The sequence below is a fragment of the Ammodytes marinus genome (assembly GCF_949987685.1).
Source record: "Ammodytes marinus genome assembly, chromosome: 22".
NCBI classification, from domain to species: domain Eukaryota; kingdom Metazoa; phylum Chordata; class Actinopteri; order Uranoscopiformes; family Ammodytidae; genus Ammodytes; species Ammodytes marinus.
Window position 1 is genome coordinate 21198830 of NC_137226.1, and position 17735 is coordinate 21216564.

General features: G+C 42.5%; 1 protein-coding gene across 1 annotated transcript in view; it reads left to right on the plus strand.

Moving 5' to 3' along the window:
- Window positions 1-1324: 1324 nt before the first annotated feature.
- lmo3 (LIM domain only 3) overlaps window positions 1325-17735 on the plus strand; it is a 48569-nt gene continuing 32158 nt past the window's right edge. The window contains exons 1-2 of the mRNA XM_080051326.1: window positions 1325-1364; window positions 5910-6123. Of these exons, the coding sequence (XP_079907452.1) occupies window positions 1340-1364; window positions 5910-6123 (239 nt within the window). The 5' untranslated portion in view covers window positions 1325-1339. The remainder of the gene's footprint in view (window positions 1365-5909; window positions 6124-17735) is intronic.

The window sequence follows — 17735 nt, forward strand, 5'->3', positions numbered from 1 at the left end:
TACCTATACCTGTCTATCTGACTTGTGCGTACCTGCGGAATCCCAGATTGACAGACGTTTTTGAGGTGTAAAAAAAAAAAGAAAAACAGAAAAGTGGGCGTTCCGGAACCGGGCACGTGATGCATTCTGCCCTCCGTTACAGAGGGAGCGGTGATGGTAATAAGTGAATGACCTTATCGTGGCGGTGTAAATGTCTCACCGGTGAGGGATTGGAGACAATAAAGCTCGACTTTTCTACCGGCTCGCTCACTCGCTGATACAGGCAGACACACACACACACACACCACTACTCTGCCAGTTCTTCAAAAGCGGGCGGATGAACACCTGTAGCTGGGTAATAGAGCGAGCACTTTGTTCAATAGGATACTGACTAAATATTCCACGTGGAGCCTTTTATTCCATACCGAAGATCAGTGCGCCGAGACTGCAGACGCGCGATGTCTGTTTGGTGAACTTTGTGTGCGCTCTGAGAGGATATCTGTATCCGCGCTATAGAGTCCGCTGCTGGAGTTTCAAGCTTCTGCCTTAAACCTGTTGACAAAGGTGAGTGAGCTGGAGACATTCGCTTAAATTAAAGGACTATTTTAATTTAAAAAAAAAACAAGACTAATCCCTGCGTGTGCTTTTAAATGTCCTTAATGATCTAAAAAAAAATCTTAAATTAATTTAAAATGTTTTTAAAATGAGAATTTGTGAGGTGCTGGGCTGTGTAATTAAAATTGAGTGAAAATCTTTTTTTTTTTTTTTAAAGCATGCTGGTTCAATGTTGTGGTGGTGATCGGTCTGTGTGCGCGATGATGCCTGGCTGCTGGTGGCACGTCAAAGCTATTGGCTGTGATTAGCGCAGCAGCAACAGCGTGTAGACAGAGCGCAGTGTGTGTGTATGTGAGGAGCCGTGCCGTGGTGTTATAGGCTCCGGCTGCCAGTAGGATTAGATGGTGGTGGTGGCTGCGTATTGGGGGAAGCAGCATCTCTCTTTGTCGTCCTGTCATTCGCTGGCTGCGTCTCTCCGCGCACACACACACACCGTCTCCCGCTCTGCTCACGGTGCTCACACGCTCACTACGCCGCGTATAGCCTACGTGACGCCCGAAGGCAGCGGACACCATCGCTCTGTAACCGCTCTTTTGCTGGCGTGACCGGTAGAATTCTTCTCATTTTTCATTCGTCTCTCGCTCGCCTCGCTGTTGGATTTGTTCCCCCCTCTCTCCGCTCTAACAAAAGCCTGATCCCAGAGCCTTCGCCTGGCAGACTGCTACAGCTGCTTCTCTATACACGTAGCCCGGTGGGTTGTATGGTGGTGGTGGGGCTCCGGCTGGCGGCTTCAGAGGTTCAACAAATGCAGAAAAGGGAGAAAAGTTTCGGTAAGATGCCTTACTTTACTTTGCGCTTTTTCGGCAGAAGGCTACATACATGGACGGTAGTGTGTGTTTATTGCGACGACAAGTTATACACCATCATCTCTCTGGTTCTTCTGCGTCGAAGGAAGGCGACTGTAGCCTATAAATCCACATTTGACCCGCTCTAACCCGATCCCATCACGTTGTTATTATTCCACTGATAACCTTTCATTAAGACGTTCTATGGAGACGTTAATGTTAGCGATCCGCCAGCTGATACAGTGTGCTCCAGTCTTGTATATGGCAAATTGAGTCTCTCTCTCTCTCTCTCTCTCTCTCTCTCTCTCTCTCTCTCTCTCTCTCTCTCTCTCTCTCTCTCTCTCTCTACGTTAAATCCGTTATTGGCCTTTTACCAGCGCTCCCCTCCGCTGCCATGGCAACAGTAATTAAACTGATAGGGTTGAAATGTCAGCCAGCATGTCGTTGCTTGAACAGCTGGGGAGTGAAATAGCGGTGGCTCTAGCCTGGACATACACCGCTCCATCCCCTCCATCCGCTCCGGGCTCAGGCGGCGACGCGCAGCCAGGAGACAGAGTGTGGAAGGATGGATACGAAGCCAGAGCAAAGCCAGCGCGCAAAAACCAAACAGATATCATTAGCGCTCCCGAGCAGCTGTGATTTCCCCTTTCCATTATGGGGAAAATGAGGCTTTTGTTCGGTTCTCTCCTCCTCCCCAACCCCCCTTCACCCTCTCATACACAGGGAAAGCGGAAGAGCAAAGTGGGCAAAATTCCTTCCCCTTTCTCTCCCCTGAGTTGATTGCAGCAGTCGGAGAAAGTCTTCCGTCTTTTTGGTTTGGTAATGAGTGGGTAGGCTATAGCGGCCACTTTGTAGTGTTAACGAGGGGCATGCTGGACGGCTCACTGGCGCTGAACACAGGCGCAGAGCAGCCGGGCACAGCACAGCAGACGCGCGCCGTTCTCTCTCCTAAATCCAGCCAATTAACAAATCAACAAACCCACAGCGCAACCGGAACAAATGAGATGCAGTGGATCACCAGGCGGAGATGAAACCTGTTTGATAGCTACTAGTGTCTTTTGCAAATTCTAAATAAAATATAGTAGTTAGTACAGAGTGTGTGGCAGGCAGGTGCATGTTTTGTGTTGAAGACTCTAAAGCCTTTACTGAAGAGTGTTTAACGTGTGATTGGGACACAGCTCTTCTATATGGCCCTTCAATTTGAGACCGTTTAGAAATGAATCTGTGTTTTTATGACATATGGGGTGACGAATTGATTACACACCTTCGTAGGCTACATGAAACCTAATATGCAGTTTGAGGGCAAATCTGTTTTCTTTTACTTCTTAAACATATGGTCATGTTATATTATATGCATGTTTATTTTCAACTGAATATTGGTGTTATTTCACATTTTCTGTTAAAACTCAAAAATTGTACTTGGAAATCAGCATGTTTTAAACTCATTTAGTACAACTCGAATATATAGACTTTCCTCACTGTAATTTGAAACTAAGTTTACTACAAAAAAAACGTGTCCTGCTTAACTGTGGCTATAGCCGCCAGTACATTCCTTTACCACATTCAGTAACAACTTGGTCTATCAGAAACTTGAAACCTGCTTGTGGGTGGAAGGTCTAACCCAGTGAATCAGGTTAGAGTAAGTGGAGTGTGTTGTGGTCAGAACAGACAGTTAGAATCAGTGTGCACTTAAAGACCTATACTTCACCGGTGGAAATATGAAGGTGTATTGAACTCTGAGATCCTGTATGAATGTGCAAACATTTTAGAAATCAGTAGGCTACATCCTAGCCTGAGAAAAGGCAGAAAGAGTGTTTTATGGTCTCACTGTCTAACCCTACATTTTCCCATATGTGATATCACGCATGGGAAAATGTAGAGTTAGGATTAACAGGACAGCTGGGCCAAGGGAAGACTGAGGGGAGAAAAACCTCATTCATTATATTATAATAGAGATTTTATAACGATAGAACGCTGGTTCCGTATGGGTGAAGTATTCCTTTAAACACTACAATCAGAGATCACACCATATTCACCTGGTTAGTTCATTGTGGAGACCATAGGGAAACAGGGAAATACACCCGCACATGTAAAAGACTGCACCATTACTTTACAAATGGTCAGCTGTGTTTTGATTATTTAATGGACTTAAATTATATAGATATTTTTAACTTTGTGCTTAGTTGAGGCAGAGAAGTAGGCGACCGGTTAATTACAGTAATTGTCCTTCTGACATGTTTGAACTAATTGGTACAAAAGAAAGTTTCAGTGCTGTTTCACTATGACAAAAGCTAAAACTACAGCCAGTGTGTGTGTGAGTGTGTGTGTGTGTGTGTGTGTGTGTGTGTGTGTGTGTGTGTGTGTGTGTGTGTGTGTGTGTGTGTGGTGAAATGGGGACAAAAGGGGTGTGTGGGGGGGGTGGGGGTGTGCCTCTCCTTGGGGGAATGGTTAGGAGAATACTAATTCCAGCCTGGTGCGAGGCCACATTAACCCCCACCCACCCCACCACAACACCCACCCGCCCACACGCACACTAACACACACACACACACAAACACACACACACACACACACACACACACACACACACACACACACACACACACACACACCCTCCTCCTCCACTGGCCCCAACAAAGACTCTCCACAGTCAGCTCGACCCAAACAATACCAGCGCACCGTTAGCCACGCCCCTTTAAACACAGAGGAGTCAGGAAAAGAAAAAGTGTCCAGGAAAAGAAATTTGAAACTGTGTCTTTGTGTGTGTGTGTGTGTGTGTGTGTGTGTGTGTGTGTGTGTGTGTGTGTGTGTGTGTGTGTGTGTGTGTGTGTGTGTGTGTGTGTGTGTGTGTGTGTGTGTGTGTGTGTGTGTGTGTGGGCTGCTGGTGCTGCTGACCAGTAAACAGTCCCATCACTGCTCTATACTGGGACTATAAGTAGAGTTTAAAAAAAACAACAACATTATTATGTGGTGAAGACTTTCCATAACATTACCACGGAAGCCGTCTTTCTGACTACAAGTCAGACTGAATGGAGCCTGAAAATGTTTTGTTAAAGCATACTGTAAGATATATAAATGCAATCAAGTCAAGTCAACTTTTATTGTACATTTCTGCAATATGTGCCCGTAATCTACAATACGTTTCTCTCCAGCCCACAGTGCAATAAGTACGAAAAGGATAAAACGGATAAGTAATTAATACAAGAAATTAATTCTAGATTTGTGCAAAAGTAAGGCAAAACCAAACAGTAGAGTAGAGTAAATACATTGAAAATGTGCAATATGAAGTAAACTAAGAAATAGTCAATGAACAATGTAACGGCATGACAATTTGCATACTGAGTATGAGATAAAATACAATACAGGTCAAACTATTTAGTTGAGCTCAGATCAATGCAGGTTTTCCCTCAAATTATTTTCACACACAAAACCCGATGGATTTCTTGTATGCATTACTCTACTACACTTTTTTTGTCAGTGTACTAAAAAATAAAAGTAAAATTTCACGTCACTTAGTTGACTATTCTGGACACACTACAAAGTAAAAATGCATTCTGGTTTGTTGTCTAAGATCTTTCTGAAGCTGTCTCATCATTTCTGCAGCCCCTTGTAAAGCGCGCTAACAGCCTGCATACTGACTTTTAGAGTGTGAACACAGTGCATACTCAAAAGCCTTCTGAGGATTCTTTAGTGTGTAATTGGGACACAGCTCTGCATTATTTCTCTTTGTACATACTTGTGACAAATAGATTTCATTTATTTTCACTTTGTCGTAACATAAAGTTTTAGGACATCTAATATGATGTATGCGGTTTAAGGTCAGATTTGTGTTTTTATGACATTCTAGGAATGTCAAAAACACCTGAGAATATTTATTTTCACCTGAATATTAGCGTTATTTCACATTTTTGTTAATACACAAACATTTCTACTTTACTGTGATTAAAAATTGAATAGCACACTTAAACCAAATGTGAAACTATATGTACTGTAGCTGACAATTCAGCCAATCTTAACCAAACATTTTTTTTTAACTTTTCTTTAATGCATCACACTCTATTATCAACAAGCTTACTCTTATAAATTAAAGGTGGGTTAGGCGATTTTGGAGAATGTTTAAAATTGACAAAATCAGTTTTTGTGAAATCAGTCAATTTCTCCTCAAAATCTGCTTCCTTTCCGTACTGTGAGTACGCTGAAAAACAAACCCTGGTGTTAATACACAGCCTCTGTATGGCATGTTTACATGCTACGGTGGGTCCCCTTTGTTTACATTCCCTTTGTTTACATCCCAGTTTACAGAGCCTAGGCTGTGTATAAACACTAGATTGTTTTTCTCACGGTACAGACCAGACGCAGATCGTGAGGAGATATTTACAGATTTTACAAAAAAGTGATTTTGTCAACAAACATTCTCCAGAATTGCTTCCCCCACCTTTAAGTGTATTTCTATCTTTCTCCATGTACTGTACATGGTTCACCCCCTCTCAGTCTAGTGTTCTAACCCCTCTCCCTGTGCTCCTCTCCCAGGTATACAAATGCTCTCCGTCCAGCCGGACACCAAGCCTAAAGGCTGTGCCGGCTGCAACCGCAAGATCAAGGACCGCTACCTGCTGAAGGCCCTGGATAAGTACTGGCACGAGGACTGCCTGAAGTGTGCCTGCTGTGACTGCAGGCTGGGGGAGGTGGGCTCCACGCTCTACACCAAGGCCAACCTCATACTGTGTCGGAGAGACTACCTACGGTAAGAGAGAGAGAGAGACAGCTTTCTACACACAACATGCGTATCATCCTCATAACACGCTCAGGTCACACTGTGTACAGGGCCATTGGAGAGTTAGGTTGATGGAATACATTTGCCACATGCATTTTCGTCCTCTTTATTGTTACTGTAATTATTGGCTTCTGGAGGTCTCCAATGAGAAGCAAACATACCTCTTCTTACTATACCTTTTTCATCATAATGAAGATACATTGCTGTGAGTAATTGCGAGAGATTTTATGGATTTTATTTCTGCATAGAATTTATTGTTTGGCTTGAAATATCCAACTTTATAATATGTGGGTTAGTATTGAGACTGGCAGCGGCTGTGAGACTGTAGAGCAGGGATCACCAACACAGTGCCCGCGGGCACCAGGTAGCCCGCAAGGACCATATGAGGCGCCCGCAGGCCTGTTCTAAAAATAGCATATAATCTGTTTCCCACCTTTTTAAAGTCATTGCTGATAATTATTGTGAGAAATCATTAACATGATCAGTGTCTTCACATAGATGAATATCATTAATCATTAATAATAATATATAACTAAAGGCAAACTGAGCAAATGTGTTATTTCAGAAGAGTGTATCAAACTGGGTGCCCTTCGTATGACTCAGTACCCATGAAGTAGCCCCCAAGTTAAAAAAAAAGGTTGGTGACCTCTATGAAGTGCAACAACAAACAGTCACTTTCTCTCCAGTCGACCGGATCACTCACCTTTTTGACTTGGTAGGGGTCAAAGGTTATTGTTAAAAAACATTACAACCAATACATAACCTGGCAACTGTTTCAATTGACAACAGAGATAACAAATAACTCTTCCCACACTGTGTCCTATCTCTGGGAGAGTGTACATCAGACATCACAGCCAATCCAGATAGCCTACCGGTAGTTCACTTTGCTTCTAACGACCAATGAACTAATGTTTCACCAATGGGTTCAAGCTGAAGCCTTAGGTACAATGTGTGGATAGACACAGTATTTTGTTGTTTTCTTTCTAATTATTATTATTGTTATTGTGATTATTACTTCATTCATATAATTTTAAAGAAGCAACCCCACTGTTAACCCAGACGTAAGGAATTCCACCCAGGCAACATTAGTAAGGTCATTTAAAGGAATACTTCACCCATACAGAACCGGCGTTCAATCATTATAAAATCGCTATTATAATATAAAGAATTAGGTTTTTCTTCCCTCAGTCTTTCCTCAGTCTTCCCATGGTGTGACGTCACACATGGTCAATTGTGGATTAGACAGTGAGACCATATAACACTCTTTCTGCCTTTTCTCAGGCTAGGATGAACCGATTTCTAAAATGTATACTACATAGGATTTCAGAGTTCAATACTCCTTCATACCTTCATTCTTTCTCTGTGTTTCTCTGTGTAACGTCTGAGAGTCTTGTAGTGTCCGCAGCCTTGTATTGCTTCAGAAAAAAAACTGTAAAAGTAATGAGTGAATACAGTAGATGGTAGGACATTGTTTGCCCATCACCTACGCATAGTATACAGTAGCTAGTGTTTCTTCACAGGCGTGCAGGGTAAGAGGGAGAGAGACCAATTCCAACATGTTATTCTTTCATCTTCAAAAGTTCAAGGTGACTGAATTGATTTGACGCTACACGCTAGCACTACGCGTAGTGTGGCACCGGGCCCTGCCGATGCGCCCTGACATCTCCTCACCGCTGCTGGGCTAATGAATGGCAAATATAGCAAGCACTCTCCACATCTCATCTGCAGAGCAACAAAGAAAAAGAGCCAGGCTCCATCACCCAGGCAATCAATGGCTGCAACGCCACAAAAGCAATACAATTTTATACACACACACGCGCGCAGTCACTCTCACTCACACACACACACACACACACACACACACACACACACACACACACACACACACACACACACACACACACACACACACACACACACACACACACACACACACACACTCTAAAAGCCAACCTCAAATATAGTATTTCTACTTATGTTTATCTCGGTCCGTCAGCCCAGGTTAGCAACAGAGGAGGATAAAAAATAAGGATGACTTCACATTTGGTCTTAAAAAAGTAAATGATTTGGGCCTTCATTTATACCCTCCCCTCCCCCCCCCTCCGAGTCAATCCCTTTCTGCTTAGCAGGGTGGCATGTTTTTAGGCCTGGAATAACCAGGGTTAATAGAATTCTTCAGGGGGTTCTACAACCATGAGCGATGTGATCCCACCGGCGGAGAAATAATAATAATCCTCTATCGCAACACACACAAAAAATATTGGTTAAAAAAAAAACCCTAAAGCTTCAGCAGTCTCAGTGTGATCAAATGATGGAGGAATTTGTGTGTGTGTGTGTGTGTGTGTGTGTGTCTGACTGTGTGTGTGTCTGTAACGGGCGCCATCCCTTCATAAACCTGCGACTGCAAGCAAACATAATTACAGGTATTATCTCCTAGAGTTTGATTTGTTGCTTTGCTCTCTCTCTCTCTCTCTCTCTCTCTCTCTCTCTCTCTCTCTCTCTCTGAATATGGAAGGAATGTGTCGCACGAGAAACCTTTTTATCAACAAATGATCTTTTTGAAAAGCAATGGCCTCTATTGATGATACTGTGTAATAGTGACATGACGCCACTGTTTATGCTGATGTGTGATTTTACACACAGCGCGCACACAGAGCGATAATGTTTGAAAGCCCAAAGGAGTAGGTGGGAGCATAGCAGACAAACTGACACATTTAAGTTAAAAAACGCTGAGAAAATGAAGACTGCGGCACACAAACACACAAACACACACACACACACACAAACACACACACACACACCGCAAACAAGAACTGACTCCAAGGCCGGGTGTGCAGGCCATTGCGCTGCAGCAAAAGCTGTTGGGCATCAGTTAATGGAAAACTGTAAATTCCAGGCATCCATTTTAAAAGACAGCACACCAGGAGAACACTTATTTATTTATCTATCTATTCATTCCATTTTTTTTTAATCCAACTTCCAATTTTCCTCTACAGTGGTTTTTACTTTAGATTGTAAATGCAAGCAAAAACCTCGCAGAGCCCATCAACATGGTCCGCATTTATTAAACGTTGTGGAAAGCTGGCTATCAGTGAAGAGATAACCCACATGTAGAGCACAGGGTCACCACAAGAACTTGCATTCCCCCCCCCCCCCACCACTGTCCTCCAGAATCAACTGAACCAGCTTGTATAACCACGTAAATATAAATGTAAAATGTACAGTTTGTATGTGGCCGTCAGACGTGACTGTGACATCAAGTCAAGCTTTTATCTCCAGGGAAGCAGAGAGAGAAAGGCCCGGCCTGTCTGAAACTCATCTATTCTATTGACAAATCTCATTTAGATACACTCTTCTACCTCGTCAACATGTGCCATACAGTCTTTTCATACACAAAAATAAATGTGCAGTGTGTGATTACTCGCAAAGCTGCTAAGATATACTTTACTTAGCACAGACTGCCACACACACACACAAAACACACACATACGCACACACGTCCAGCGCAGTGACCCACACACTCCACACCATGTCTGTTTAATTATTTTTGTTTTGTTGTTGCATTAAGACAACATTAACCTCTGCCACATTACTCAATTACCTACTTTAAAGGTGGAGTCAGCAATTCTGTAGCTAGCTTGTTGTCAAAATCAGTGAATATATCCTCACAATCCATTACCTGTCCCTACTGTGTGTGTGTGTGTGTGTGTGCTCTGCATACATGCGTGTCGCTAGCTACGGTGTGCCCCTTTTTTGTATACCCTTTTTTAACATACCAGTTTACAGAGCTTTGGATGTGTATTACCACTAGATTTTTTTCAGTGCACACACAGTACTGACAGGTAGTGGATCATGAAGGGACATTTACAGATTTTGAAAAAAAAGGGTTTTTGACAACAAGCGTTCTCTAGAATCACTGAATCCACCTATAATTACACAATTGAATACTTTGGCTCATACAGCTACACTCTGACAGTTATTAATTTCCATATTCAGTAGTAATATCTTCTTTAATATTTCCCATGTAAAATGCACCCAATGATCATTCAGGCTGAAGCTGAGGTGCTAATCATTTAGATCATTTGGCCGCTTGGCTGTTCATGTTCATGTGTAATCGCCCTCAAACAGCCAGTGTACCAAATGCACAGATGTAACGCGTGTGTGTGTGTTTGTGTGTGTGTGTGTGTGTGTGTTTGATCTCAGAACTCACCAGGAATTCCAATTCTTTCTGAAATTCCACCCTTTCTTCTTCATCTCTCTGTATACCTGAGTGATTTGAAGTCCAAAGCCTCCAGATAAGCACATTTTCTGCTAAAGTTGTAACCCCCTTTTAAATGCACACAGACACATTATTTGCCTCTGCTTGTGCTGCACGGAGAAAAATTCACATCCCCTTGCGTCATTGCCCCGGCCTTATATACAGTTATCTCTATCTTATCTTCGCATTCGATCCAAACACTCTTTAAAGATGTATACAATTGGCTGTAGTTTTTGCGGACAGTTTTCGGTCAGCTTGTTCTCACTACTTTCAATGTGATGTCACCATAGTCACATAGCTGGAGTAGAGTCTAGCTGCAGCCCCGGAGAACAATACTGAGTCGGGGCGGGAGTACTGTGTCGGGGCTAGTAGCCTATCGGTCTGCGGTCTTTTTTATTGTTTGACGTGACCTTCTCAAGATGGCCGCCGCGGTGTTCCGTTAGCCGAGTGGAGCTAGCGCCGTGGCTAATCTAATGTTCTATCTATATTCTAACCTCTCCCTGTCCCCTTGCCCTAACCCTAACCACCCAGCTGTGATGCCTGAACATAATCTAATGTTCTATATATATATTATAACCTCTCCCTATCCCTATCCCCTTGCCCTAACCCTAACCACCCAGCTGTGATGCCTGAACTTAATCGCCAAAACAATATAATTTGTCTAAATAACGTTCAAAATGTATTTGTATTTTCTTCCGCCCCGACTCAGTACTCCCGCCCCAACTCAGTACTCCCGGCCCGACTCAGTATTGTTCTCCGGGGCTGCAGCTGGATACTATTGCATAGCTGCGCTGTTCAACTGGCTCTGACCCATAGACTGTATTCTGACCGTGGTTATTATGGCTGTCTTGCATAAACCCCGCCTACCAAGTAAACGGTATTATGAGTAAGGGTGCTGTTTCCGAAGTGGAAACACAAGCCTAGCAAGTCCATCTAGTGCAGGGGTGTCCAAACTAACGCAGCCGATTTTAAACATATAATGTAATATGGCCCTTTGAAAAAAAAATAAGAAGAATATTTTTATTTTTTTTGCATTTATTTGTTAACCCACTAGTGTAGGGGTGTCAAACTGATTGATTGGCCCGTGGCACATTTTAAAAATATAATGTAATATGGCCCTTTTAATTTTTAAATAATTTAAATGCACTCATTATATTACAGAGAAATGTGTCCCATAAAAGAAAAAGAGCAACAAGCCCATCCCAGAGGACCCTGCCTAATATTTTATTTTAAATTAATATTATTCTGGAAAATCTATGTGTCCTTCTCCAATAGCTTCTCATTCATCTGACACAGTGTCTCCATTTTTTTCATACAAAATTCTTCAGATTTAGCTTCTTAATTTCCCTCTCAAAGTGCACCAGATTCATGCATTTCACTTTAAAAACTTAAAAAAATCTCCCGGGAGGGCACACCCCCGGTACCCCCTAGGTGGGTCGGAATCTCGGCTGGCTATTATTTTACTACCTTCTGTACAGACATCAGACTAGAGATAACGCACACCCTGCATTCCAAATCACAAACGTTTCTTTTTATCAAACTACATACTAAAGTACAGAATAGTTTTAGGGCCATGGGAGGGGGAAACAATCAGATAAGAAGTTTTTTTTTCATTATGTCAAGAAATATCAAGAGTAAAAACGAATACTCCAAAATGCTATTGGAGTTAGTGGGGCATTTATGTATTTTCAGCATACTACAATTGACCTGCATGTATTGGGACATCCTAAATCCTTTTCTGGCATACTAAATAGTATGGAAGTATCGGGATAAGAACGCAGGGTTATTTTCCCCCCCCAAATGACACATGGCCGCCTCAGAGCTGGCTGGACTCCCTGCTAGTTCAGTTATTACTTAAGGCAAACAGCTCCACAAAGAGCTGAAGTCCTGCTAGTTTAGTTTAGAGTATATTCCCTGCACATCCCTGTACTCCACCATGGCTGTGGTCCTGTGAGACTCTTGGGAGGCTGGGTAGTAGTTTGTCATAGGCTCTGTCCTCTCCCTGCAGGCTGAGAGATTGAGGCCAGCTTCCTCTTCCACTAATGACTGTATAGAGCAGATGTTCAGCTGTTCTTCCCCACTACCTGTGAAGGGCACGGGGACATCCTGAGCCCAGACCCTGGTCAGTGACACCCTGGCAGCAAGCTTAACCTTGCTCCAGCTGCTATATACTGTATATGCAGTGTTAGGAGTCTAATGCTTAGAGAGTGGAACCATAGTCGTTTTTAGCTTCACATCTGTTAGTGGACACTTTACATTAGTGCTGACCAATTCCTGAAGCATGCGGCTGTGGTACATTTTATTCTTGCCCTCTCTCTCTCCTTAGGAAAGATTATGCAGTGAGGGTTTAGATAGGCAGCCTCTTCCAATTTTACAGTACAGAGTATTAGATCAGGTCACCTGTAGCCTATGTGTCACATTGCCTTATCTTAGTGAATACCTTAACCACAGTTAATTTGCCAAAGTCTGGGTGAAAATTAAAACAATTGTGTCCTGTATTAACACCAGATGACATATCTCCTGTAATGCTTTCAGCATCTTGGGCAAATGATGGGCAGTAATGTGAAATACATGGGATTTGTGAAATACCTTAACATGGTAAACATAATGTTTGAGTGGTACATTGGCCCAGTTCAAGACAGGACTGTTCATGAGTTAAGGGTTTGGTTCAGATTTCTGAGGTTGAGAAATAATTAATTATTGCCCATCAGGGGGGGAGAGGGGGTCTTTGAACAAACACAATAGGGAACTGGTTGTCATCATTCTGTCATACCTTTGTATAAGTATGAAACTGCTTTCCCAGATTAGAGGCCCGTACCCATTATACTAAGACACAATATACTGTATTCATCCCAGCAGGGAAATGTAGGTGTTCCAGCAGCCAGCATACATATACACACAACACAACACATATAGATATCCCACCCATACAAAAAACATGAGCCCGCAATACATACCTAGATTAAAAAGTGGTATGGATGGTCCAATGATTCTGCCCATCTCCATACTGTTGTTTATGGGAGTGAGTCAACTTCGATCAGTCAGTTACAAGCTAACTATAGCTAGCCTGGTGAGAGCAGCCTGATCTTGTGAGCTTCACTTTTGTTTTCAGTCTGGACTTTCTAATCTCCACGGAGAATAGCCCGGTCAAAACAATTATCTAATGTTGGTATATCAGAAGACAGCTTCTGATTGGTTTTTGCGGCCTTCAATCTAGCCTTGTGACACCAGCGGTATCTCACAAGCTTATTCGTAGGTCCATTTTGACGTCAACAACTACATGAACCAATCAGGGGTTGCTTTTCCACTTACGGACAGAAAGTGTGGAGGGTCCGGTCTTACTGGAGGCTAGATTGACGACAACATAAACCAATCAGAAGCTGCCTTCCACTAACAGACGTTGCCGGGCTCCTCCCCACAGAGATTGGAGAAAGTCCAGACTGATCTGGGGGAGATAAACCAATGTGAGACTCACTAGATCAAACTGGTCTCAGCACATTTATGTACGAAACTACCCGTCAAAGCTAAGTATATTTGGTTGTTTGGAAGGCAAAAGACAGAATGTAGAAATAACCTGCCTTTGTAAATGACAGGATATCAGAAAATGTCTCTTTACACTGGACTTAAATACTATTGCAAAGAAATATTGTTAAAAATACTTGGCTGATCAGGAAGTAATCAAACCTACCACCTTAAAGTAGAGCAGACAGAAGTATGGACATAAACAAATGAATATTGCTCAGTAAATCAAGGCGATGAAAGAAGGATTAGTAGGACCTCTTCACTCCACTGTTTAACATGTGTACGGTCCACATCAAACCAGATTGTTTTCTTTCTCTACCATGACTGCACCTGAGCTGCAATTCTTTAGTTTTTTTCTTTTTTGGAGGAGAAAAGGGGGGGGGGGGGGGAGTATTTTTTTGGTTTGTGTTTTCTTTGTTTGAAGGATGTGGCTCTGTAAAAGGTTACCGTGCCTGCTGTGCCAGTGAATGCCACCATCATTACTTACTCTGTCCTTGGGCCTCTCCGCCGTGCTGTTTTTCTTTTGGCTGTGACAACAGGCGAACGCTGCTTCTGTTGCAAGTTTAAATCTAAACTCTTAAGACACGTACTCACACACCAACAGCCTTTAGCTCATCCACTTATGTGCTTTTTAAAGTGAAGTGTGTTGAATTAATTAAGATGTGTTGAACGGCAGTAAACTTAAGAGGTTAAGTTTAGAAAATTAGCACGCAAAGGTGTTTGTCGTCCACTAAACATTCCTCTTAGGACAAAAAAGAATTTGTTGACGCCTTGAAAAAGATTCAACCTTCAATTTTTACAGAATCTCTCGAGCACTCGAGGGCTAGAATTTCACTTGGAATTTTGCAGGGTTCATTCAGATTGAATCCTGTCTGTGCTGCTTGTTATTACAATAGAGCACTCAGTGTGCACAAAGGGCCTCTCTCCTACTCCGGCTTTTTAATGGGACTTATGGGTGGAGAATGCAGCACTCAAGTCTGTCAGCCGTGCCACTTTACCACCTTCTTATTCCTTCATCTTCCTCTTAACACACACTACACACTACACACACACACACACACACACACACACACACACACACACACACACACACACACACACACACACACACACACACACACACACACACACACACACACACACACACACACAGCCCTCTTGGCCTTCTTTGATGCTGCTAATCAGCCTCTCCATCACTTTAGTGGGGCCATAGATGATTACCTGATTCTAATTACATACAAGTGGGGGAAACTGTGTTTGATGTGCTCTTCCCTCTGGCTTGCTTATAGCTTTCACCCTGCACTGGAGAAAAAAGGCCTCTTCAAAAAGAAGTAAAAAAGCAATACCAGGTGTATTTCAATTGTAATAAGTAACCAAAAAGAAAAAAGTCTGCCAATGGAACAGGTGAAAATTTATTAGGAAATTAATAGAAATAAGATGCAATTCTTTGAAGAATATTTGACCAGTATTGTATTATTATTATAATAGTCACTTCATTTCAAGTGTAATGTAACTTCAGTGGCACTGTACATGTATCTTGCTGAAATGTTGCTTGTTAGGCGATTGGGTCCTATTTTAAGTATCATGAGGTATTTTGACTAGAAAGTAGAATATACTTTCTAAGATTTGGACATGTTTGCAGTGTACCTCCCCCACCTCACCCCTCTCTTCCCTGGAGACTCCAGTGTTCCAGGCTAGACATACAGTGGTGTGGGGCGGCCTCAGCGCTACAAGGTGAACTATGTGTTATTATTAATAACTGCCAGAGAGAAGGGTCACACAAGACAACTCCTTGAACAGAAAAACCCCGGGCCCGGACAAGTAGGCCGCAGCTTGGTGTGTTGTAGAACAATACAGCCTGCGTCCCCCCAAGAGGAGACACACTGCTTAGAACAAGAATAATGCATAGGGGGGGAGAGAGGGAGAGGGAGGGAGGTAGAGATAGAGAGAGGGAGGGAGAGAGAGAGGGAGGGAGAGAAAGAGGGAGAGAGAGACACGCAGACACATATCTCCGGCCGTGAAACATTAAGATGTCACCACCTTGCGCTTTTAAGGCATACCTTTACCACTGAGCCCAAGGTATTAGAATATGAATAGGTCGCGGCTATAACTTTCAATACTCTCTCTCTCTCTCTCTCTCTCTCTCTCTTTGTCGTTAAACTCTCAATGGCACTGGATATAATAATATAAATGAATACGGCTGGTAAGTGCAGAGCCACTGGGAGGAGCACAGATGAAAATGCTAATCCCCCAGGCAAATTATGGGACATCTGGAGTTTGTGGATTTTTTTTGTTTGTATTGTTGCAGCACTACAGTGTAGTTTTGGTGAAAAAGTGTTGTTGCTAAGTGAACTCCATGTAATGAAGCTAGTTATGTCACTGTATTTCGCAGGAGCTTGCTGGTAGATCAACTACATTCATATTTTTGCCTAGTGATTCAAGTATAGTTCAAGTACTTGTGTGCTACAAACTACAAGAAATATTCGGCCATAAAAGGGAAGACATTCATTTTTATTTGAATTTCTGCAATAAACTCAGTGGCAATTTTGGATGACTAGTGACTGTTTTGTATTATATTTTGTTATATTGGTCAATTCCATTCTTTAATGGAATTTTAAAAAAATTCTTTGAAGTAGCTTCAGTTAAATAAATGTCTGTGGTCATGAGCGAATACCTGACAACGTAGATCTGTTGTTATCTATCCAAAGCAGGACACTATAACACAGCAGGACATGACTTTAAAGCACTGTTCATACCTGAATACAGTATACAGTATATCTAAAGTCCCAATGTTTGCTCTTCCCTTTGAGATATTTTTTTTGACCGAGGGAAATATTGTGACGTCAATTTCCTCCCGCTAACCTTTTCATGAGGTTTTTTTCTTTGGGCCTGGCTCTGCATGCATCACAGAACCAGCTTTAACGTCCGTGGCACAGTTCACCCTTCATATACCACAAAATGGAATTGGTTTTGGGTGGGTTGAAGGTTGACTGTAGTAGTGAGTCTATATGCTATGATTTGATCTGATCTCTGCTGATGAATAGAATGGAGGGGTAATTCTCCGCACGCATGCTATCAGACCTATAGCTTGGTTATTTTCATTGCCACAGTGTAAAGGGCTGGGATTGGCTCATATTTGTTAATTTTTTGAACGAGAGTGAGGTGTGTCCGGCTGCAGCCATTCCTACTACACACTCACTGATGGCTGGTGAGAGTTATGATCTGAAGAAAAGTCCTATGATATTTATTCTGATAACTTTAAGATCTCAATGAAATATAAATAAAAGTTCCGCATGGCAAATCACAACAAGCCTGTACATTGGACATATTAACGCCATTTTAATGCTATTTACGGCATCATTTAGTATCGCGGTTCACAGCTGGAACCACGGTACGGCCTGTATTTGTGATAGTTCAGTACGAATACGTGTTTCTATGAAGCCTTCTTTCAGTTCTAGTGTAGGTAATTCTCAACTCATCATACGGGCAGCAGCATAGTTTACAATCCATCCAAACCTGATCATGTGTGTGTCGCTGGATCGTCTGTGTGTGTGTGTGTGTGTGTGTGTGTGTGTGTTGCCTCCTGCATGGTCCCCCTAATACACAGCCTGTGCGCTCTGTGTTTTCATCAGCGGGCCCTTATCTAATTCACTGTCCCAAAACACATCAACCGCAGTAATGAAAAATTCATTGAGTCAGTTACTTTGTGCAATTGAACACATCCATCATGCGGCCTGATACTTTGTAATATTGTAAATCATGTGACCCAGCCCAGTCATGAACCCAGGCAGACCTCTTCTTA